Source organism: Syngnathus acus, chromosome 21 (assembly GCF_901709675.1).
Source record: "Syngnathus acus chromosome 21, fSynAcu1.2, whole genome shotgun sequence".
In the NCBI taxonomy this organism is placed as follows: Eukaryota; Metazoa; Chordata; class Actinopteri; order Syngnathiformes; family Syngnathidae; genus Syngnathus; species Syngnathus acus.
In genome coordinates, this window is record NC_051105.1 from 9,255,703 (window position 1) to 9,279,154 (window position 23,452).

Here is a 23,452-nt window from a genome sequence, read left to right on the forward strand (position 1 = left end):
GGGTGCTGCAATCTAAACCTACCAATTCAAAGCTTTCTACAAATAAAAGGCAAGAGAGTCAAAACTGATGGAGGTTTGAAGTCATTTTTTTTATATATTGGGTCAGGTAGGTAAGGAAGATATTTGAATATTTTTAAGATGTTTATCCCAAACATAGGAGACTTGTCTTAAGACAAATAGAGAACCAAAGTCATGAAAAATAAATAAAAATTAAAACACAGTGCTGTGACGCCATTGTTGGAAACTGAGGCAAATCTCACTCAAATCACTGAGCAATAAATAAATAAATACAAATTTAAAAAGTCAGTCTCTATATGTCTTGCCTCCATATATTATCACAATTGAATCTCTTTGGGCCACAATACACTGACAACATTTTGAGGCAAGATTGATGGAAAACCACGAAGGGAAGGGGGTGATGTGTGAATATCCAAAATAAATCTGCTCAAAAGTCCCCTTATAAAAAAAGAGAATAAATAAACACAATTTTCGGTGGGAAAACATACCTCAAAAATAATCCCAGTAGCATTGTATTAAACGAAAGGTTTTCACACAACAACACCTGGGAAGTCAGCATGCTCACATTAACTCACATACACATATGAATGTCTTTATAGAATATGTAGCTGTCATCACTTGGCAAAATTACACTTATACACAACAAATGCACAATTACATCTGGAACCTGTAATAGCCAGCGCAAATACCGTTTGTCCAGTTTGAAAAGCTCCTCGTCAAATGGGCGCACTTACTTCCGGGATTTTATCCCCATAACATTACTCTAGAAATCAAGAATTTCTTTTCCAAAACACACATACACACACACACCTCACTCTCACTTGAATACGGTAATACCAAATATGAATCTACGTCGAGTTTGCGAATGTGTTTGGGCTATGTAAGAGCGAAGAACCTGACATAAGTACAAAACACTCTGTAGCATTCTCAGTTGGCAAATATGGTGACCGCTATACATATCATCATTGCTTGGCAGCATACAAAAATAAAACAAGTAGCTCTGGTGCATATTTGGAAACATTTGCATTTGTGAGCAAAGTCGTGTTGATGAAAGTAGGAGGACGTCGGCACGTCTTTTAAAAGTGGATGAAGCTGGCTCAGTTAGAATATGATTGATCCCAGTGTGATTAAATCTGCCTAACTATTTTAGTACCAGTTGCAGCTTCTCATTGGTGCAGATTGCTGGAAAGCTTTCAGGCAAGCCTAACTTTGTTGTGTCGATTTGTTGAATGCATAATGACTTGCCTCTCAACACTGTTTATCACCATGAAAAAAAAATACAACAAAGTAGGATTTAAGATGTAACGATCGTTACAGCTGCCCAAGACTAATGACATTGATTTCTGATCGGTAAACAACGTCTCCTTGACACCTGATCTTAACAGGTCGCCCTACCTGAATATTTAAAAATCACTTGCTACATGTGACCAAAACAGACCAAACCACAAATTTGTTTCAGAAATAAACTGACTTTGTGTTCTCTGATTATGAGAGTTTAGCAATGAGAGGTGGTTTGTAATGAAATATAATGATTGAATTATGCTAAGTCATTACAGAGGGAGCCACATTTGCGCTAATCCCGCATAAGGTCAGGATTCTCTTTTCAGTCCAGCACTGTAAGTCTGAAATTTGGCCCCTTGGTAATGGCTGTCATTTCTTTTTTGTAGGAATTCCTCAGTAGTGGAACTGCAATTTCAGTTCTGCTTTTATGGACAAAGTCCGAGTAATTAGACAGGGCAAGAATAGGACAGGGAGTGGGGATGATAGACGGGAATGAGTGAAAGAAAAAGGTTGGCGTGACAATGAAACTTTTTACAGCCTCTGGGTGAAGTTTTCTGGGAATACACCTTTGGTGCCATTTTCTTTTTTCTGCTTCCAGTCATCCTCTTTCATTCCCATCAGCCAGCCATCATCCTAAAGATACAAATTGAGACATGACATGATGTTTTATCTTTGCGACGCAAGCATTCGTGAACGGGTGCCTATGTACCTGTTCATCTGTGTTGTCAAAGGTCATGACTAGCACCACGTCACCTGCCTTCATTTCAAGTTCGTCCGTGTCATTTGCGGCATAGTCATGCATCACTTGGACCTTCGACACACAAGCAGAAACAGAAAATGAAAACTTTCTCCTCCAAGGGGCGCATACAGAAAAATAGAACGACGCAAGGGCCAGTTTAATACACATGGTAAAATCAGTTCAGCAAGCAATAATACCGTGTTTAGAAAATGGTAGTGATTGGAAAATGAAGCTTCAAATTTGCTTCACGAACCAGTTGTACTCTTTAACTCCTTTAAATATCAGTTTGTGTTTATCATTGGGCTGAAAGTTCACCGATTTGCCATTTTGTAAACCTTTTTATTCAAACCAACAGTGCCATCTAGAGGAGTCCGCCTCACAGTTAGGAGGGTGCGGGTTCGATTCCACCTCCGGCCCTCCCTGTGTGGAGTTTGCATGTTCTCCCCGGGCCCGCGTGGGTTTTCTCCGGGCACTCCGGTTTCCTCCCACATCCCAAAAACATGCTTGGTAGGCCGATTGAAGACTCCAAATTGTCCCTAGGTGTGAGTGCGAGTGCAAATGGTTGTTTGTCTCTGTGTGCCCTGCGATCGGCTGGCAACCGGTTCAGGGTGTCCCCCGCCTACTGCCCGATGACGGCTGGGATAGGCTCCAGCACTCCCGCGACCCCCGTGGGGACTAAGCGGTTCAGAAAATGGATGGATGGATGGATGGTTCATGAAGCAAATGTGAACCTTCATTTAGTTTGTCCGTACTTTGGACACCACTGGGTTAGAGGAATATTGCACTCAGTCAGTCAGGTGTTACCTTAAACAGGAAACCAGGAGGCATGTCAGGTGACTCTGCCTTTTCTTCAACGGGTTCTTCATTTACTGCAGATGTCTAGATGGGAAAACACAAATTAACTTCACAATCATTATCTTTTTCGAAATGATAATATTTATCTGTTTGTACTTACGTCATTTGTTGGTGTTTCCTCTGCTGCTTCCACCGCTTCTGCTTCAGGAGTTGTTTCAGATTCCCCCTGAGACAACAAACGCAAAAGATGAAGCAGACACTGCACATGATTTAAAACCATAAATAATTGAGAGGGTGTGAGAGTGACACACTACGAGACAGACGACAACAAAAGCAGTGCTGTGACAACACAGGCAATAAAGTTGAATAAACGCAGTAGATATGTGAGCACCTAATTCACCTTTTGTACGTCTAGACTGCAGTTACTAATTTATTTCTAGGCTCCACAAGTTGAGAAAACACTGATGCATCCATTCTGTTGGTCATGATGCATCACTCCTTCTTTCAGACTCTTAATTCACAATTTTCAAACCTCCTTAAGAGCTGATGCATCCACCCTTTTCATCCAGATGCATCTTCTTGGTTACCTGATCCTCTTCATTAGCAGCATTAGGAGGAGCTTCTTCTTCACAAGCGTCAACCGGAGCCTCAGTTGGACTGGTGGCGTCCTCTGCGTCCGGCTGCTTGTCGTTCTCCACCGGACCTTCCTCAGCTTCCACAACAGATTCGTCATAAGCCTGCTGGGTTCCATCGTCCTCCCAATCGTCGTTTGCGTCATAGTGAACCGCTTGGGTATCGTCGTCCCCCCAACCCTCTGTGGCAGCAACTATGGGGTCATAGTGTGCAGGCGGCGTATCATCGTCATCGCCCCAGGCCTCCGCAGCAGCCGCCACAGGGTCATACAGCCTTTTGGGGGGCTCTTCTTGGGTGTCGCCATCCTCTGGCTGAGGGGCAGGGGGGTTAAGTTTCAAGGGGTCAGAGTTCATAAGACATGTCTTACCTTATGACTGGGTTTGTAAATCATTGGGGGACAATTAAGTAAATTTTGTGGGGTTAGGGTGAGGGTTGCAACATACGTTCAACAGCAAAGCTAAGAGTTGCAAAATGATAGGTTGTTTCAAAGGGTTAAATCAAGGAAGTTGATGAAACATTTGAAATCAAACTGCAACATATTAACTGTTGCAGCATCTTCATCAACATCATTTTAAGAAACTGAAGGCATGGTGGGGGATAAGTCTTTGCTGGGAATAAAAATATATATAACTTGAAAAAAAAAGGAAGTTAAAGAGGGATGGCGAAGGGATCAAGGAAGCCTTTTCCACCAGAAGATCGATGTGAGTTCTGTGTTTACTTGGCAAGCAAGGCTTCGAAATCACAGAGCAAATGGTCACATGGCAAAGGGAGAGGGTTGGCTGGGTATCTTTGTAAGAGCAGAAGTGTCATTCCATTCTGAAGTATTGCCCTTTGCCTCAAGCTGTAATTGCAGTTGTCTTGGAGACACATCTCTCTTACAGCGATGAACCAAAAGGTTAGTTCACACTGTGCAAGCAAGACCTTGTGAAGTTGCCCATTTGATTTGATACCCCTGGCAGAAGCCTTCACCAACGGTAAAGACCGCATTCAAGATGAGCAACTTCACTTGTTTCTTCCCTGTGTGTTACATGGCAGGTGGACTGGACACGTGTTCTGTCAGTGTAACATACAGGGATACATGAAGCAACTAAAACATGGAGGTCAATTCACTTTCAAATGTTATTTTCTAACCAATCAAGGGTGTTACATTCCATTTAAATGCAACATACATTTTTGAAAATGAATTGACTGAAGTTTAGTTTTCTGCTATGTAACACTAATTAAAAGTAGTGCAGACAACACACAAAGGGACGGATGTAACATTTATGGAGTAATGCCTTTGGATACACAAAGCAGCCATTAAAAAAGTCTCGTAATGGCTACGTGACACGATGGTTCACATTTACACAATGGGATGTGAACATCGAGTATGATCATAATTGTTTTTCTATATTAAATTAGTAAAGTAGCTCTGGGGGTTGCTTATCTTACCCAGGAGTCTGAGTTTGCTGGCTGTAATATGAGAAGAGGTGAAAAAGATCATGGAAGATAGAAAATAAAGAACAGGTTAATAGAAAGAAAATCAAAATAATAAAAAATAACTACAAAATAAAATAATTAAATTAAATAATTACAAATAATAAATAATAAAAAAGGTTAATTTAAAAAAAAGGATTCCACTGTTTGTGAATGACTGTTATCCACAAACCTCTGTCGGGGAGGTGACATTAATATCAGGAGTTGCTGCAGAATCAAACAGATTGATGATATTTTCCGTTTTCATCTCTTTGGATGGGGTCACCTTGGGTGGAGGAGGCACTGCTGGTCTGAGCTGTGACAAAGACACCAACCATTAAAAACCTTGGTTGCATTTGAAATAATGAGATAACCTACCTACCTTGGATGGGGATTTTGGAATTGGCGGCGGTCCTCCTGGCTTGAGGGTGTGGTTAGACTCATCGATGCCACTGAGTCAGTTAGAAGAAATAGAGGGTGGAATAAAAAAAAGAATCCATATTACTCAGAGTGAGTATCCATAACATAAGAGGATAGCGGAGAAAGAAAAGTTGCAATTCATGCAAAGTTGTCATGCAAGAAAAGTGAGTCTCCATCTCTTCTTTTTACATCACTCTTGCATCCCATGCAGCGCAGGCTGTGCCCGTGCCTCAGTTAGACCTCACAAGAGAGCCGTAGTTGTGACATCATTCTTATATACATATTTACATACATATATTTTTTACTTGTATACTTTAGAAGCTGACAGAAGCCTCAGAACTGAAGATATTTAAAGAGATGGACGTAAAGAAAATTAAGTACACCAGCATGGGAAATAAAAAAAAATCCATAATTCTCTATGCAATATAAAGAAGATTCGCAACACTCGAAGATTAGTTTGGTTACGTAACACACTTGTGCCACATTAAACCATTAATGTCTTGCCCATCTCGTTCCTATCTGCAGCTCTGAGAGCACAACGCTCTTTCCAGACAAGCACTGTGAATTCTCTCAAACCTGCAAACTGGCTGACAAACAGACAAGTGGACAGACAGAGCAACAGTTGCGTCACCGTCCTTGCTGATTACCTCCTATTTGCTCCTGACGATAAGGCGCTGCGGTTACCTGTCTTTCTGTAATGGAGGTTCAGGGGTGGCTTCAGATTAATGAAGGTTTATTCTTTGCTTCATATGTAAACCCTTCATTCATTCACTTGCTATAATATCATTGGGATTTAAATGAATGGCAGAATTTAAAAAAATGATATAATGAAACTTGCTCACGGACCTGCTTGTGTCCGTCTGTTCCAGTTTTACCAAGACATCGTATAAATCTTGATCCAACTGTAGGGAGAGTGAAAAGCAGAAGACATTAGATTTTTTTTTTTTAAACTTTATCCTTAATATCCCAATTTAAAATATAACAGCCCACAATCAATTTTATGGTTGCCCTAGTGATGTGTCCCAATTCTTGACACTCACCCGACTAATTTCTTTGTGAAACTTTTCCTCAAAACCAGCCAAACTCTGGAAGGTGCTGACATAAAAACCAACACGACTGCAAAAGGGAGAAAAAGAGTGACAAATATTCACGACATAGCGACACATAGCTATGCACAATAAGAGTTCACCTGTTCCACAGTGAAGGCAACTCCTCCTGTAAGTCAATATTGATTTCCTCAAACACCTTCTGGGCTCTCTCCAATTCCTCCTCTGCCTAAAATAATCACAACTGGGGTTGGTTTCTTATTTTTGCTGTATGATAGCGACAATAAACAGGTTGACACTCCCAAGGAAAGATCTAAGTGTCTATCATTAGCAGTGTGGTGTACCTGGCTTCTGGACAAGCTACTCTGGGCCACATTGTGTGCTGACAGAATCCCTTGAGCCCAGCCGGGTGTTGCCCTCTCCAACAAAGAGGATGGCTAAAAAGGGAGAGAGCACATTTGGATACCCTCCTCATCTTAAATAGAATCGAGGTTAGAGTTTACACTTTACCTTGGTGATTTTAATCCCGCCGTCCTTTTTCTTGGTCTTATGCGTGGTGGAATAGTTGTGTCTGGCACTGTCGTAATCCACCAACTTTCTGTCCCTCTTGGCAATACGAGCCTGAGTAACAATGTCATATAGTTTGTGCCGTTCATATTAAGCGGTCTACGATAGCACGGCGGCTAACCTTAATATCAGGAAACTGTCCCAAGTAGGTATCCATGGAGATGAGGGCATGATCGACCAACTTTTGATGGTAGTCAGTCCAGAGCACATCACAATCCTTGAAGATGCATACAGATGTTAAGAAGAAATATGGAGTTATGTTTGGAAAAATGTGTTAAAAGAAATATTATTATTATTAGTAGTAGTATTATTATTATTATTTTATCAAACGGATGAAGTACCGTATTTTCCGGACTATAAGCCGCTACTTCCATATACAAGCTTTGAACCCTGCACCCAGTGAGGCTTATCAAAGGATTTTTCATGATTTTTATGATATTTTATAATTTGTGCATATTCTCTTATATTTGGAAATGAAACATTAAAACACCTGCAGTTTATAGTCCAGTGCAGCTTATTTATGAACAAAACAGGAGTTTCCTTGAATTTTGGATGGTGCGGCTTATATTCAGAAATTATAGTAGTCATATAGTCCAAGACTCAAACATATTTTTAAGAATATGAAATACTCCCTGGCCACAACGTTAGGATTATAAGAACACATTATACAACATTATAAGAATAACATGTCTGACCTCCACAACGGAATCAACTTCATTCTTGCCGTACCAGTCGGGCTCATACATGTCAGCAAGGCATGCCTGCACGTTCTTGGAGGACTCGTGCATGGCTTTGAAGAAACATACACATCATGGTGTACATTTGCAAAAACTGGAAAATGTTCATTGATGTATGATATGCATCCGATTATTTAACCATCAGTGTCTTTCTAACCTTTCACGGCCTCTAGGTATGCTCTCAGGTCGCGCTGGAGTTTGCTCCCTTCAGCCTGAAGAGATGACACATTTAAGAAGACACATGCATGAGATGACCACAATAGTCGTCTATTAAATAATAAAATTCTGTTGTGGTGGCTCTGATCAAAACGCGGACTCTCACATATTGTTTGTTGAAGTTTATGACTCCCTCCTCGAAAGCAACATCTTTGGTCTCATCTGCTTTTCCAAGCTTCTGTAGGACCTGCCAATCAAAAAAAGCAACAACGCTATCAATAATGGTATATTTAAATTTTCCGCTGTCACCAATCACCAATAAACGGAAAAATTAATAATTAGGATAATGTTAAATAATCAAACCAATGAGAATTCATTATTTGACATTCATGTCACAGAAACCATTTGAATAACAGTCACACTCAATATGCAATAATACAAGAACTCCTACAATAAATCTTTATACAAGACTTTCCCACACAGCTAATTAAGGCAACCAAAACATGAGGAACGCCTCCTCCAGATGTACCACATAGTATTGATTGCCGAAGAGTGCACATGACGCTCACGGACGGTGCACATATAGCTTTAACTAAGATAGCGCCCTCTGTCATTCATTCATCGCATCCCTAACGTGCAATTGCCGAGGCCTCCCTATGCATAGGAAATGTACAGTAAACGAAGCAGCAGCGTTTGGCTTGATACTAGCATTGTGCACGATTTAAATGTGACAGGATTTGAGGCTGTGAGACGCACGCATGGATGGCCATGATTGTCTAAGAAGTGCCAAATTGACGATTCAAAGTGGGCCCATCAGCTTCTCCTTCAACATCCACTTCAATGACATTGGCTTAAATACACGGAAACAGGGGGGGTGCACCGGCCGATCCCCAAATGCACCATCTCAGCTCCCAGCTGTGAGGCTGTCGTGATGCGACATTACCCCCTCGATGGGGGGATGCGCAACTTGGTGCCTCGCTTCTTTTCCAGGCCTCGCATCTCTTCATTTCCCACATTTGCTGAGTCCGCGGCTCTTACCTTCTCTTGGGCTCGTGTTAGCTTCTTCTGAACGTTGCTGGCCACTTTCCCTGCAGTCAAACCCTTCCCCAAATTGAGCTCAGCCATCTTATCGCGTGGATCAGCCTGGGGGACGCGCACGGGTAGGAAGTAAGAGCAAAAAACAACGGCTGGACCGCTAGGGTGACCGTGTAGGAAAATGCATCAATGTCCCGATGAGAAATACAAGCGTTGAATGTGCGTGTCGCGTGAAGCTGATGTGGTATCAGTTGGATGATGCAAAGCCAGGCTGGCTGGTATTCTCGAATATTGAGCTGTTAAGCGTGCGCGTCCACGACACGGGAGGAGGATGCTGACAGAGATGCTCTTAAAGGCGCAGAACCTGCTGCGCGTACACGTCACGTGTAGTTGCGTACTAGCTAAGCCGAAGTATATTACGGTAGTGGTTCTCAAATTCGAACACAAAGTACCATCTAAAAAAATGGATATATAAATGTCAACAATACATTAGAGAAACGTAAGGCTTAATTAGAAGCACTTTTAGATAAATAAATACATACATACATACATACATACATACATACATACATACATACATACATACATACATACATACATACATACATACATATATACATACATACATATATACATATATACATATATACATACATACATACATACATACATACATACATACATACATACATACATACATACATACATACATACATACATTAATACATACACACATAAATAAATAAATAAACATAGGCATTTATACTCCCACTAGTTAGATCTCTGGCAATGCTCTTCAAAAAATATTTTATGTGAATAACAAGTAACGGAACAGTATTCTACATATAATAAAATAAACGGATATATAGTTAGGGCAGTAGCAACGCAATTATAAAAACAAGCCTCTACAATTGTAAGAAAATGGTTCTCATCCAGACATTTCAAAAATTGAAAATAAATTCTGGCTTATTTCATTAGCATTTTTACACAGTGATAAATTGTTCTCCTGGAGATGGCGCCAAAAGCACACTACTTGTAAATGTTTAATTATTTCATAATCCTTAACGCATCCTCACCCATCAGACAACGGTGTATAAAGGGGGTTCAATATTGTGTATTATTTATTTACGTTTGGCTGTAAGAGTGCGTCAATTATCTTGCCAATTTACAGACGAAAATAGAGTCAAAAATCGCATTACGAACAAGATACTGTGCATTGCCACGTATATATTGGTCTGGTTTTCAAACAATATCCTATAATTGGATTTATTGCCATTGATCGAATTTAAGGGAATATTCGCTTTTCTCCGCGTTGTTTAGAACTCTCCGTGGTGCTGAAACAGAACACTTGCTCTTTTTATCCTCACATATCTTCCCCGCGTGAGCCCACTGTTTTTCTTGCCTCCTCCCCCCTATTCACTCACTTGTGCCCCTCACCACTAACCCTCCCCCAGCCTTTTATTCTGCACAATAACAACATTTGGCCACGAGTCACCAAGCCTATTCGTTGCTGCCGTAATGAAATGGATCTCTCCCCCCTCTAATGCCGTGGAATGGTTTGCCCCGACCTGCACGATGAGACGCTGACAACAAAGGAAGCACATAGAGAGTGCTCTTAGGGGAGGGAGTGTGATGTAAACACAGAAAAACGGCTCACTTGCGGTTTTTTATTTCATTTCCTGGACCATCATGGGCTCTCAATATTGCATGAGGCGGACACAGCGTTTTTGCGTGGACAGACTCAATTATTACACGCGTGGATGAGAGCAAGGAGTTGAGAGCCGTGTGGCGTGTTGCTGGAGTTCTTCTCCAGGTTGGCACCATGCAATGAAATTGAAATGTGGTCTTTTTTTAAGCAGACCAAGAGGAGAAGAGATCCTTGTGGTTGTCTTTTCATGGAAACAGTCGACTATGTTTTTTATTAGGTGAGTTTTCTTTGTTCTGACCTGCAGCATGGCGCACGCAACACCGAGATTCCTACTAAGGCTGCATTTTCTAATTATTAAAAAAAAAAAAAAAAAAGATTAACATGCTGATTAGCATCCTTCTTTATTGAATGTTTTTTTAACGTGCGTTTGAAAATGATACAAAACGCACTGATCATCTATGTGCTATTGTTTGTCTCCTATTGTTTTCATTAGGGAATATTTGGTTGTTTGTCAAACATATTTACCTCCACTCTTGCCAAGCGTCGCGCGTCTATATGATTCCTGATGCTATCTGAAAATAATAATTAAAATCACTAAACTCAGGATTTGATAATAATACATAAACCATAATTAGGTCTATCGAGCTATGTTTTCTTTTGTCTTTTGGTTGAAGCAAATGACTATGTCTAATAATGACAAGACCAAGAATATACTGTATTTTGTATGCATCATACTCAGAATGTATTTTTTCAAAAATACATTGATGTTATATTAGGTGGTGAACAGCACGATGGATGAGTGGTTACCACCTTACATTTCTGATGTTGGGGGTTCAAATCCAGGCTCAGGGTCTTCCCACCCCTTCTGTTTCCTGCCACAATCCAAAACATGCTTCTTGAAGACCCCAGATTGTCCTGAGCTGTGAAAATAAGTGCAAATTGTTGTTCATCCGTACAGTCTGTGCTTCACGATTGGTTGGTGACCAGCCGGGGGTGTCATTTGAAAGCTAATGTTGATTTGTTGTTGTCAGTGAGGCAAAATTCAAATACTTTGTCAGACACTTGTTGAAGGTAGTGAAGTGTGTTGTGTGTGTGTATGTGGGTGTTTATTTTACATTTAATACCATGGCAAAACAAACTCTTACAACGTATTTCGAGCTGCTTTTGAATTGTGACATCAAGAAGAAAAGATGTTAAACCTAACAATGGGTGGTACGTTATTTGCATAAAGCACACTGAAAAATAAGCCCGACGGGAATACAAAATGTAGATGTAACACAAGATACTTTTCCTTAGTAGAGAACACAAAGAGTAAAATAGTAAGATTGAATCATAGTGTTTAAATAGACCTTAGTGTCAGAATGAGGTTTTATATTCAAGTAATGTAATAAAAGGGGTTGTGAATAGCAGGTATGCAAAAAATTGGCTGTTCAAATGAGAACACGGGAGATATTGGAAGGCATAGTGCGTATTACATTGTATTTAAAGATCCATTATTTTTAAAAGCCTTTTGAGTGATGCCCCATATGGTGCAGTGCTCTTATATAACTGTAATCAACATCCAAGCAGTCTTCCTCAAACCTTCGCCTAAGCGCCAAGCCCCGAGTTGATGAACAGTTTGGCCACAAGTCAAATATTCTATCTCTACCAGACATTTTTCATTTCAGCCGCTAAAAAAAATGTGTTAGCCATCTTGAGAGGATTCAGCCGTTTTCAGAAATTATACTGACGCAAGAAAATATGAGTCAGAAGTCCAAGGGAGAACACAAAATGGTTGGCTCATTCAATTCCAAATTGCAATGGAAGATAGTTGAGTGATGAAACAGAAAAAAAAAATAACAGTAGTGTCATGTAACGCACAGTTCAAAGGAAAGCAAGACAAAGCGAGGGCTACACTGGGAATTAAGCAAACTAGGCGAGGGACACAAAGGATAACCGTGGCAGAGAAAGTCTTCCTAATCCCATTAATAGACACCTGAGACGTTTTTGGCATACAGCCGCACGCAAGTCACCCGCACAAACGTCACAGTCTGTCCCACCATATGGAATCGACGGCGACGTGACCACAGTTAGTGTAATGAGGACAGCATCAGATGTGACTCACAGCGTGCATGCAGCCTCAGGCGCTGCGGCCCGTGTGGACATTTGTTTGCCATCTAGATGCTTTGATACGAGGCCCGTCTCCTTATTAGAATCTGTCAGATGCAAACATTATCTGCCAGTGCAAGTTGTAGATCCCATGCAATTTAATTGTGTTGAATCAGTGCATTAGCGACTTTAGGAGAGAGGAATATCGATCTGCTTTGGACCAGAGACAAATTACACAATCTGGTCCGGCGTTGTTGTGTGTGAAGGAACAAAGCGCTTGAAAGCAGCCGTCAAGAGATGACGTTGAAAGATAGAGAATGAACTGTAAGCTGATGTAAGCCTTCGTATTTAGCCCCTCGCTAGCTCACCTTCATCCTTCTATCAATGACCAGGGCTTATGGAGGGATCACCGTTGAGACCACCAACACTACACAACAAACTGCCTGTACTGTGTTTTGGGTTTGTGTGCTTTGAGTTGGGTGGATGATGCCATAGGTCACTAGCAATCTCAATAAATTTGTCGCACAAAAAAAGGGAGAACAGAGAGAGAGTGTGAGGAGAAAGTTAATGGTTGTTGTAGCGTCCATACAAATCACTCTGCTGCGTTTAAACTTAATGACCTCAACAGACACATGACTAAAGTTGAGGACGTTCCAATGCGAGTGCTCAGAGGATTAGCTTTGTGTTCATGTATGCAGTCAACGCACGTATTTCTGACAGCCTAAAGGACGTATAACAATGTTATAGCCTCTAAAGATGTCCTTTCCTGGAGTTTGGACTAAGTGTAAACAAAGAGGTCCAAATACTGATGCTAATAAACACAAAGCTGGAAATAAGCAAAGGTGTTCTTGTTAAGATATTGTGAACTCTAAAAATGAGCATTTAAATAAAGAGCAACAAATTGAAATTGTACCAAGGACTTCTGGGTCACGATCAAATTTAACAAAAACAGTGGTTAGCTGTTAGCTTCCATTTATTCAAAATATTTTTTACCTGATTCCAGATTTTCAAACTATTAACTAACCTAGGATTTTTTTTTTTGCATATCTACAGCAATCAGTATGCATTCAGAGCTCGGTGTGAGATGGACAGTAAACATTTATATTATGATGCAAATTAGCCACTAGCAGTAAATAAGCAAAAAAAAAAATAGTACTGTAATATATTTATTACATATTAGATAAAAATAACTGGGATACCATTTGCATATCAATTTCTTCTGTTGTGGATAAGAGAAGAAAAATAAATGGAAAACAGAACTCGCGAGTGTTAAAAGGTTAACAAAACAACAGCGATTACATTATTGGCCTGACTGAGGCATGCAAGCATTGAAACAGTTCTGATTTGTATCCAACAGACTGCACTGCAATTTTGCCTTTCTTCCAGCTGGGAAGAAAAGCAAGGTTTAAAAAAAAAAAAGCCTTTGAAAAGCTGGTTTCTCCGCAGTTTCTCTGTACAAGAGCTCTTGAGTAGGACGGCCAGGAAAGCAGCAGGAAACCCGTTTAGCCATAAAGAGAACATTTCCATTTCTTTTTCTGCAGTAGCCTCGGTGAGTGATTGTTTACATGTTGTTGAAACGAGGTCGATTTAGCTTTGTTTTGCTGATGGCAACAGTATTTTTGGAAAAAAAATTTCAACAGGGGATTTTATATCACATATGTTATTTTTTTAAATTTAACAGAGATGTGTAAACTTATGGGGAACAAATGTTAAAGCTTGATGAAGCTCCCTGCTCCTGCTGGATGGTGTGATGTCTCCGCCCACATGTCTTTAGGCTAAGCACATCCCATGATAACTTTGGCAGCTCTCCAAAGGAATGAGGAGGCTGAAGGAATACTGAGTTGAGCCCACAGCAAATCTGGTTCCACCTTAGTGGATGCTTTAGCTTGTTTGCTGTGGTTGATTCTAACACAAATGGGTGATGTTCACATTTTGGTAAATGATCAAAAATTAGGTCAGATGTCATCGGCTACCAGGGGCCTCAAAGCGCACCTAGTACAAGATTGTTCCCTTAGAAACAACACTTGCCGCTTTTTTCTTATATTGCTGCAGGTTGTTATGGCAACAGGGAGGATGTGACATAATCCAATGAAGTGTTGTTTAATCAGGTCCCTGGCTCTGGCCTGAAGCGCAGTCTTTTCGTTTAATTGTGTCTTCGTCTTCATGAGAACGGTGCGTGTGAATATATCAGGCTGTCGCGTCGATAAATGGTCGAGAGAACTCGACCGCATTTGTTGTCACGCTGGGCAGCATATGTGGAAAAGGTCAAGCTAAGTAGTGTGAAGCTCTTTTTAACCAGGCCATACTCTGCTTGACAAGAATTGTTCATCGGAGCGCAAAAAAAAAAAGAGGTACAAAACCTTTGGAGACTTGGTGACTTTGAATGAGTTTCAGTTCCTGTTCTTCAGCGCAAGAGACTCCTTTGTTGCGACATCAAAATCAAACAGGACTGCAAGCTAAGCACTACTCATGATGCATATTGTGTGCTCACCAGCCACTTAAATGAGTAACCCATTTCTTCCTTGCTCAAGGGCACCTTTAGGAGTAGACCAGCATTTACTGTTTCAGATCTGGCCAATCCACGATCTGGTCTTAAAGCAAACCAACGTGCAGCCTCACTGACCGAGCTTCTGCCAACTCTGTATTAATACTAATCGGCTTTAGCTCTGAGTCATGCGCACCGCCCACAGAAGCTACTGATAACACCCTTACATTAATATTCTTCATCTTAACCTATATAGTTAGTTCCATTTTGATAGTGACGATGTGTGATGGCACTTGCATTTTGAGTCTTAAAAGCAATGGAAGTTAGTCATTGGTACATTGTTGGCAGAGTTGCCATCAAGCTTTGGTAAAACCCTTGCAATTGCACCAAACTCAGTGGAAAATAATAAAGAAAGCAAGATGGAGGACTGTTGCCACACCACGCACTGCAACCACTACTGCTGCTGCAGCGTGCAGGAGGGCTCTTTATATAACACGCCCACTTAATTAACACAGGTGTCCTCACTTAGACCAAGAATGTCAAACTGTGGCCCGTGGGCCAAATCTGGCCCGCAATGTAATTATATTTGGCCCACGAAGACAAATTGTGCATCGACTTTGTGTCAGTATTATAACATTTCAATCAATCAACATTTTCCGTGTTACCAAGAAATAATAAATACAATCAATCAAAACATAAGAAACAGTATATAATTCATTCTTATTGTAAAATATTGCATTGATAACTGATTAATGTATTTTTTAGCATTCTTTAATAACATTGATCCTAAGTTGATAGAACATTAGAAAAGTTAGGTCTTTGGTTCAAGCTCAGGTTTGTTCTTGCTTCACTGGATGATTTTGTTGCAGTCATTTCACCTGGGAATGTTATTGTAGCGCTAAAATGTTTTTGCTCAAATCAGAGCATGCCGTTATGCTTTCCAGCTGAGCACTTTAGTATGTGATCAATAATCTCTTGCCTCTCTCTCTCTTTCCTCTTTTTGTAGCTTCCCATAACTCAATGGGTGAGGCCCACTAATTTAGAACCCCCCCGTCCCCACCCCACAGCCCCGAACAACCGCTTCATACCTGACCCGCAGACGCCTCCCATCAACACTGGCTCCCTTCACGTCTGCCGACATGGCCTCCACCGGCCGGCTGCTGGGTCTGGCCGAGCTGGGGCTGAAATGTGACCAAGAGATAGAGAGGAGATATGAAATTGTGCCGTCGGTGGTCTGCTCCATGAGCTGCCTTTTCGGAATCATCTACTGCTTCTTTGGTACGTGATGCGACACGGTTCTGCTCATATTCAAGAAAATAATTACCGACTTCTCAGAGAAACCCAGTGAAGGGACTCACATTTGTGTGTAAAAAGGTCATTTCGGTTTGTAATTCCTCAATCCTGTGCAAAATGGTAAAAAGGTTGAGAGCATGTACCGTATAAGATCTCCCAACTCTTTGAAAGAGCATTGCTTGCGTGAAGCCAAAAGCTTTTTTTTTTCCCCAGATCATATTGTGTTTCTCATTATGCAATTAACTGCCATCCATGCTTAAATATTTACAATACACGACAGTTCTGTGCAGTCACAGAGGTAATGCAAATGAATCAGATGGTACATTTCTTTAATTCAGCCCAACAAAGCAGAATGTTGTAGGGAGACAAAAGGCCAGCACAAAAGCAGGAGAACTAAAAGGGCAGAAGCTGACAGGAACAGATGGGATGGAGGCCTCGATTGCTCGAGGGATATTAAGTGAAGGTGAGGAAACAATGAGAGGGAGTGTCTGCAAGACAAATACAATGTAAGGATTTGTCCGGGAGAAGACAAGAAAATCCCGGCTTCATACCCGTTACAATATGAAAGAACAATTACGGATTAAAAATCCGTCAAATCTAAAATTGGGTTTAGGTCTGCAGAATGTTGGCACTTTTCGAACAAGTTGACAGGAGATAAGGAAAGCTAAAAGAGTATGTATCAAATGAATGCGCTTTGGCGACCAGAGCTTGTTCTTTAGTCTGGACAGGAAAAGGAGTTGCGCAATGCCCCGGCTACACAAATATCAGAAAATACAATGTTGCTTCCCCTTGAGTCGAGTGGAGTCCATTTTAATAAGCACAAACACAAAGCTGAATAGCTTTCATTACAACACAGCACATTGAAATGATGCCGTGCGTAGAGCAAAAAAGAAATACTGAAGATGCCGTGCAAAGAGACTAAGGAAACGGAAATTAGAAGGTCGTGCTTGCCCTTATGACATGATACAAAGATTAGCACATTTGGACACAACCGCTAACAATGCTATCGGATTTTCCACCATATTCTGATGAGCAAAACGTGAAGGCCTCTCGAGCCGATCCGACAAAGCTCTATGCTCACTGTGGCATGGTTATATTATCATCCATAAAAAATGATTTATGAGCGGTAATTTGCTTGCATGCTGAGTGTGCTTTCTACCTCCTCTCAGGCTACAGATGCTTCAAGGCCGTTCTGTTCCTCACCGGCCTCATGTTTGGCTCTGTGGTCATCTTCATGCTGTGCTACAAGGAGAGGGTGATGGACACTCAGCTCAGCATAGAGGCGTCGGTGGGCATCGGCCTCGGGATTGGGACTTTGTGCGGATTGGTGACGATGTTGGTCCGCAGTGTCGGACTCTTCATGGTGGGCCTGCTTTTGGGACTGTTGGTTGGAGTGGCTTCATTGGTGGTGAGGAAACAAATCGTTTGGTTGACTTTCTAGCTTAAATTTCCAAAAGTATTTATGGAGGGATGGTCGATACCACATTCAAAGAAAATTTTTTAACTTTAGTTCCCGACACAAGTGGGTTTACCGGTACTGGTATTGGACACCGTCGCGAGTACCGAGACCTAGAAAAAAAATACCATGTATCAGTCCGATACCTGGTATCGGTACTCGCCCCTCCCGTGATCAAAAATGCCATGAAGCAACATTTTCCATTCCTGACAAAGAATCTCTGAATTTACCGTCATTCTCTTCAAGGTCATGGAGGAATTTTACCACCCCAAAACAGTTTGGGTTCCTCTGGGAATTCTTCTGGGTTCCGGGACCCTGTTTGCTGTCCTCACTCTTCAGTGGCAGCGTTGCTTCGTGACCTTCTCCACCGCCACTTTCGGTTCTGCAATCATTACCATCACCGTGGATTACTTCATAGAGCTTTTTGCGATGGTGCAATACGTCTACGAGAGACTCAAGGTTCTTCTTCTACTTTCTTTGTGCTTCTGGCGGAACTTTTAATTGCACACGCAGACAGAAATGCGATTTAGTCATTCCTGAATGGGAGTAAATTGCTTGGCTGCGAAGTAAAGATAACGCCGTTATTTGGGGTTGGAGCAATGCAGCTCTGCAAACTCCATTTCCAAATCTGTCAAGCAATGAGCAGATCACAAACCAGATATGGAAAATAACAATTTATCAAGCGCTTGCACAGTGCATGCACAACATACTCCTTGATGACTCATTGGTAATGTGCAGCCGAGCGTTTCATCTTTTCTTACTGGCGATGCAGTGAGACACATTTCCAGAAGGCCAAGGGGTCATACACGCTTCCCCTCATGAATCATTCCGTCTTGTACAGGCCCGTCAGACGGCTTTGTCCAGAAAATCGTTATAACCGCCCTCTGTCCATATGCGCAAGAGAGGTAGCCTAAATCCTCCTCCAGGGTATATTTACACCTGCCGATGCTAAACTCTAAGCTATCCCTTTTAATCTTGCTAATAAATTAAAATCAACAAATTTGATTTCAGTTTTTGTAGGCTTAATACAGCAACTGATTTTCCGGACCACTCATGATCTCTGTTTACAATATAGGTGGCACCCAAGAAGCCAATGTGCTGGTTCACGTGGATCATCATGGGGGTGTGGCCTGTCCTGGCACTGCTTGGAGTGCTGATTCAGTGGAAAGTCACAGCAGAGGGTTTTTCTCACACAGAGGGTGAGGGCACAATCACTGTTATTTCAATTGACATGCAAATGTCAGTATGTTGAAAATGAAATAAAATTAAATAAAGGAACTCCGTGTTCCAATACTTTTGGAGATCATCTTACAGTAAAACGCACCAAATACACTCGCTAATGAAGTAGCAATCTTAGTATACTCTACTAAGGATGAAACAGTTTTCAGCGGCAATGCAATACTTTTTTTTTGTCTCCTTGATTTACCCTCCAAATTTTATGTTCCATGGTTACAAACCAATTTTTGTACATGGAATTACTCGAGACAATCTTGTTAAGTATCAACATGAGTTCACCGCAAGCTGCTGCAATGATTAGGAGCTCTACATTTGTCACAAGTTCATTGAACGGTTTAATTGCTTGGGGTATAACTATAATGAGAGAGAACGTAATGTGTGCCGTTTGTGTGTTATTAAGGCAAATAGCTTTTGTGTTTGTTTGCCCATGTGCAGGGATGGATTAGGCAAAAGAAAGTATGACTTTGCGTTACTATGACAACTATGGTCGGTTGTATTCAAGCCCAAAATCTGACGACTCAAACAAAAAAATCTGTGAATCTTGGTAAATATTTAGTAACAAATATCATATTTACAGTGATGTATTCCTTTTTAATGTTTATCTCAATTATATAACGTTCTGTGTGATTTGAAAAAGCTTATTGCTTGGTTGGAGTCCTTTCATGCTCTCAATTAATGGTAGAGAATAGAGGAAAAGGGGTGGGTGGGTGTGAGGAGGGGGTGGGGTGTTGCAGGGGTCTAAACTGGTGCAGACTGGGTAAACGGGGCACTCAAGTGGGCCAGTGAGGAAAGTCACGTGGGCGTTATTGAATTGCATGCAGCACACTAGTGATCTGTTTGAACATAATTGGCTCGTCTTCCTCTTCACTTTGTTTTGTTTCGTTCTCCATCTGGGCACCCTCATCGACATACTATTAAGACACAGAGACACAATAAGTGGCATTTGGCCAGGGGGTCCAGAGAGAGTTAGCTAAGGAAAAGAAAATGGGGGTTTCATGAAGCAATTCTCTGACAGATGGTGCCTTGTTATCCAGGCGCTCACACAAAAGAAAGCAAAACAATGGACAAGATGAACGCACACGCTATAAATCTTCATGCTGAGAGGCTGCTTTGACATTATTGCATCATCATTGCATCGCATCCCCACCTAACGTTAAGCAACATTTAAGTGCACAATAGGATGATAGCAGTGAAATGAAATTTTTAAGGTCACTTTCGAGACATTTTTTTGTTGTTTTGTTTTAATGAGGGTTACAAATGCAGACACGTTCGCAAATCATTAACCGTGAAACCGCAATGGGAGAAGTAGCCAGTTGCAGATTTGCTTTTCTTTCTCCGATGGGATCATTAACAATCTTAAAGATGAAATGTTATTAAAGTGTGTTGTTATTGTTTTTGCATTCTCAGGAAATTAATAACATGGTTGTTCCTAATTATCTTCCCTTGCCTCTCTAGTGGTTTTGAGTCGGCAACAAAGGCGAGTGCAGCTCATGCGAATCCGGCAGCGAGAGGAGAAGCTCAAAAAGGAGAATGAGAACAAGAAGAAGAAAAAACAACAGAGCCAGAAGAGCGGCCCAAAACAGAAAACCAACAGTCACCACCAGCAGTACCACCACCCGGGGACATCCCAAACGCATCACCCATCCCGAAGCACGCAACCCCCCAAAGTCCCTCCCCCTCAGACTGACCCAGGCTTCCATCGCAAGCCCAAACCCAAAAAGCGCTTTGAAGGGGATGTGCTCTCACCGGTAAGAGATTTATTTACTTCATCTGTTGAGGGGGAAAAAAAATCTGTTTACACTTTTAGAACAGTGAGGTAATTGTTTGTTTTTGTCGTGAGGTTGCCTGGCAACCAAAATAGAAATGCTACCTTGCTTGTGAAGTGGTAAATTTGAATTTAGGTTGTACCCACACCTTGTGATTTATCGTTCATTTTAACAAGAAACTGAAATAAACATTGGCTTCACTTTTAAGTCAAAAACTAAAAATAATGTCAACACTGTCGTGTTTTTCTCCCAAGTCAACCCAGCAACATGCCTTTTAGAATGGATTCTCATATTGCTTTTCAAATGCTCCTCGGGAGCAAATGAAATTGAGTTTGGGGTGCCCCAAGGGTCAATTTTGGGTCTCCTAGTTTTTAGTCTTTACATGCTTCAGGAGCGACAGTATCATCTTCAACACTTATGCAGATGACACACCATGCATTTGAGCATGTGTGTGTGTGTGAGTGAATGTCTTTGCATGGTGGGATCTTTTCACATTTTCTCAGATTTTTATTTATTTATTTTTTGGGTGAAACACAATTTGTCTGTATAAAAGGTGACATCAGCCATTAATACACTGATGTTTGGCCTTGAGTAAAAGCTTTGAGTGCTGTCGTTTTATTTTATTTTATCTTATCTTTACCTGGCTGTTGTGTCCTCACTCCACTATTTGTATCTGTCCACAGAGCTACATCCGCAGTTTCAGGGACAGGCAAACAGACAGACGAGCGTATTCCCACAGTCGAATGATGAGCCGCTCCCGGATGGCTGAACTTGACTACGACTGTGGCTCTCAAGTGCCCCTCACAGCACCTTCTGGAGCTCCAGTTCGGATCTGATGCCTCAAAATGTGCAGATCCTTCCCAAATTACAAAAACGTGTTGCGCATGGTTTGGCACGCCAAAGGTTGTGTCCATCAAATTAAAGCCGCAGGAACACAAGAACTACAGGCATGTTAAATCGGCTTGTTGTTTGTTTTCAATAGCAAACAAATGCAAGAAAAAACTCATGTTATCAGAGAAAAGCACACTACTAGCTGCAGTTGTTACAATATAAACTGGCCCCAAAAGGAAACTGACTGTGCTAATCATGTTGTGTTGACAAGGCAGGCAACACACAACAGTGAACATGTAATGAAATCATGTGCTACAGTTTTGGTGCAGACACACAAGCCCTTTGGCAAGTGAGGGATTGTACCAAATGTTGGCAAAAGTGAGGGTGGTGGTTGTCTCCCAATGTATGTAAATGTAATCATGTGATGGTTTTTGTCGTCGTATTTTTTTTATTTATTTATTTTTTAGGAAAACACACAATACTATCATTTTTATAAATTGCACGAATCCCATCATGATGGCAGCGAAGACATTCAAATGTGGGTTCTTGATGTGCTTGTGATGGAATCAGTTGCAAGGGCGCCCTCTACCGTTTACAACTGGACTGGACTGAAAGCAGCATTTTTACGGTCTTAACTTTGTATTCGTTTTATAATTGTTACTTTAATTGTTGGGCCATGAAACAAAGCAGCCACTGCTTAACTTTACATATAAATATATATATTCAAATGGCACCAAAAGCAAATTTTTACCTATTTTTTTGTGTACATCTTGTAGATGTTTAAATAGGAAAAAATAAAGGGTTGCGATGACTTCAATAGTGAAGTGCCACAACAAATGTTGTGCTTGTGTTAAATTTGGCAGGCCTTGCACTTGTTTAAGGGGTACACGTGCACTGTTACCCCTTTCATGCACGTGTGTCCTTGTCGAACTGTTTTGTGTTTTCATTGTGTCAATGTGTCTGTGACATGTGTTCTCGTGTCAAGTTAGAAGTAGGTCACTATTATTTTCTAATTGTATTGGCATTAAATGCATTGAATGGATTGACGGAGATGTTCGACTTTTGTGACGTTGGATTCATTGTCTTCCCTTATCCTTTGTCTTTTCTTCTTCCGGTCTCCTCTTTTTATAGTGTCTTGTTTAAACCATGCAGAAAAAAGGGCTTAGAAAAAGCATGAGGCATTTTCATCTTACCATGCGCAATGTATTGTCATCAATTTGCATTTGAGTAATTTTGCCATATTTGTTATTTGACATGATTTTTTGTTATACAATTGCAGGCAAATTAACTGTTCACATCTCAACAGCTAACAGTTGAATTACTCCACGTTGAATATTGAATTGCTCCAGTAAAAAATGTGTAGATATCATAACGCAAGTACTTAAATGTAATGAACGTTCGCTGTCGTCACGTTTACGCCATGGTCTTGTAAATATTTTTTTTTTTCCTGCAATTATTTTTTCTGGTGCAGTAGATATTTTTAATTGTGTTCTTGAATGCTCAAGTGATTTTTTTTTTTTTTTATTTGAGCGACAGACATGAGCCAGTGAAGAGATACTGATTCACCTTATTGCCATCATTTCTAATATTATTATGATTATTGTTATTATTAAGCATGTCTTTAAATGGACCTATGATATGATTAAACGACATACGTGTAATTCTACAATTACTGTTGTGTGTTTTTTTAAAAGTGGGCACATGACTCGTAGTTGAAATAAAATTAAAATAGGGACGCCATATTACTTACCAACTCTCTTGGCCTGT

The 23,452-nt window shown here is 40.9% G+C and overlaps 2 protein-coding genes across 5 annotated transcripts; one reads left to right on the forward strand and one right to left on the reverse strand.

The window, feature by feature from the left end:
• Positions 1-65: 65 nt before the first annotated feature.
• Positions 66-9,224, reverse strand: LOC119139760 (myc box-dependent-interacting protein 1). 3 transcript variants are annotated; one of them, XM_037280705.1, is made up of 19 exons: positions 8,886-9,223; positions 8,014-8,094; positions 7,849-7,903; positions 7,650-7,744; positions 7,076-7,171; positions 6,898-7,008; positions 6,732-6,824; positions 6,531-6,616; positions 6,382-6,457; positions 6,188-6,243; positions 5,989-6,033; positions 5,304-5,373; positions 5,115-5,237; positions 4,898-4,918; positions 3,421-3,777; positions 2,994-3,059; positions 2,843-2,917; positions 2,009-2,110; positions 66-1,932 (listed from the first exon to the last, which is right to left on the reverse strand). In XM_037280705.1, exons 1-19 carry the CDS (start codon positions 8,970-8,972, stop codon positions 1,831-1,833), a joined length of 1,797 nt encoding a protein of 598 aa, XP_037136600.1. In that variant the 5' UTR covers positions 8,973-9,223; the 3' UTR covers positions 66-1,830. The 3 variants fall into 3 exon arrangements, with proteins under 3 accessions (XP_037136600.1, XP_037136601.1, XP_037136602.1); XM_037280706.1 differs by lacking the exon at positions 5,989-6,033 and having other exon boundaries at positions 1,791-1,932; positions 8,886-9,224; XM_037280707.1 differs by lacking the exon at positions 3,421-3,777 and having other exon boundaries at positions 1,791-1,932.
• Positions 9,225-10,427: 1,203 nt separating this feature from the next.
• tmem198a (transmembrane protein 198a) lies at positions 10,428-23,354 on the forward strand. Of its 2 annotated transcripts, XM_037280710.1 has the most exons (7): positions 10,428-10,807; positions 16,110-16,381; positions 17,566-17,804; positions 18,099-18,311; positions 18,928-19,051; positions 20,544-20,836; positions 21,538-21,690. In XM_037280710.1, exons 2-7 carry the CDS (start codon positions 16,243-16,245, stop codon positions 21,688-21,690), a joined length of 1,161 nt encoding a protein of 386 aa, XP_037136605.1. In that variant the 5' UTR covers positions 10,428-10,807; positions 16,110-16,242. The 2 variants fall into 2 exon arrangements, with proteins under 2 accessions (XP_037136605.1, XP_037136606.1); XM_037280711.1 differs by lacking the exon at positions 10,428-10,807 and having other exon boundaries at positions 16,243-16,381; positions 21,538-23,354.
• The last annotated feature ends 98 nt before the right edge of the window (positions 23,355-23,452 follow it).

Bases quoted from the DNA above. Each gene is read 5' to 3' on its own strand.
- LOC119139760 (XM_037280705.1), bottom strand. From the start codon at position 8,972: ATGGCTGAGCTCAATTTGGGGAAGGGTTTGACTGCAGGGAAAGTGGCC. The intron at 6,617-6,731 runs GTACACCACACT...TGATTATTTTAG, and splicing joins GTAGCTTGTCCAGAAGCCAG to GCAGAGGAGGAATTGGAGAG. The intron at 5,374-5,988 runs GTAATCAGCAAG...TAACTGACTCAG, and splicing joins TCGTCAGGAGCAAATAGGAG to TGGCATCGATGAGTCTAACC.
- tmem198a (XM_037280710.1), top strand. From the start codon at position 16,243: ATGGCCTCCACCGGCCGGCTGCTGGGTCTGGCCGAGCTGGGGCTGAAA. The intron at 17,805-18,098 runs GTGAGGAAACAA...ATTCTCTTCAAG, and splicing joins TTGGAGTGGCTTCATTGGTG to GTCATGGAGGAATTTTACCA. The intron at 20,837-21,537 runs GTAAGAGATTTA...ATCTGTCCACAG, and splicing joins AAGGGGATGTGCTCTCACCG to AGCTACATCCGCAGTTTCAG.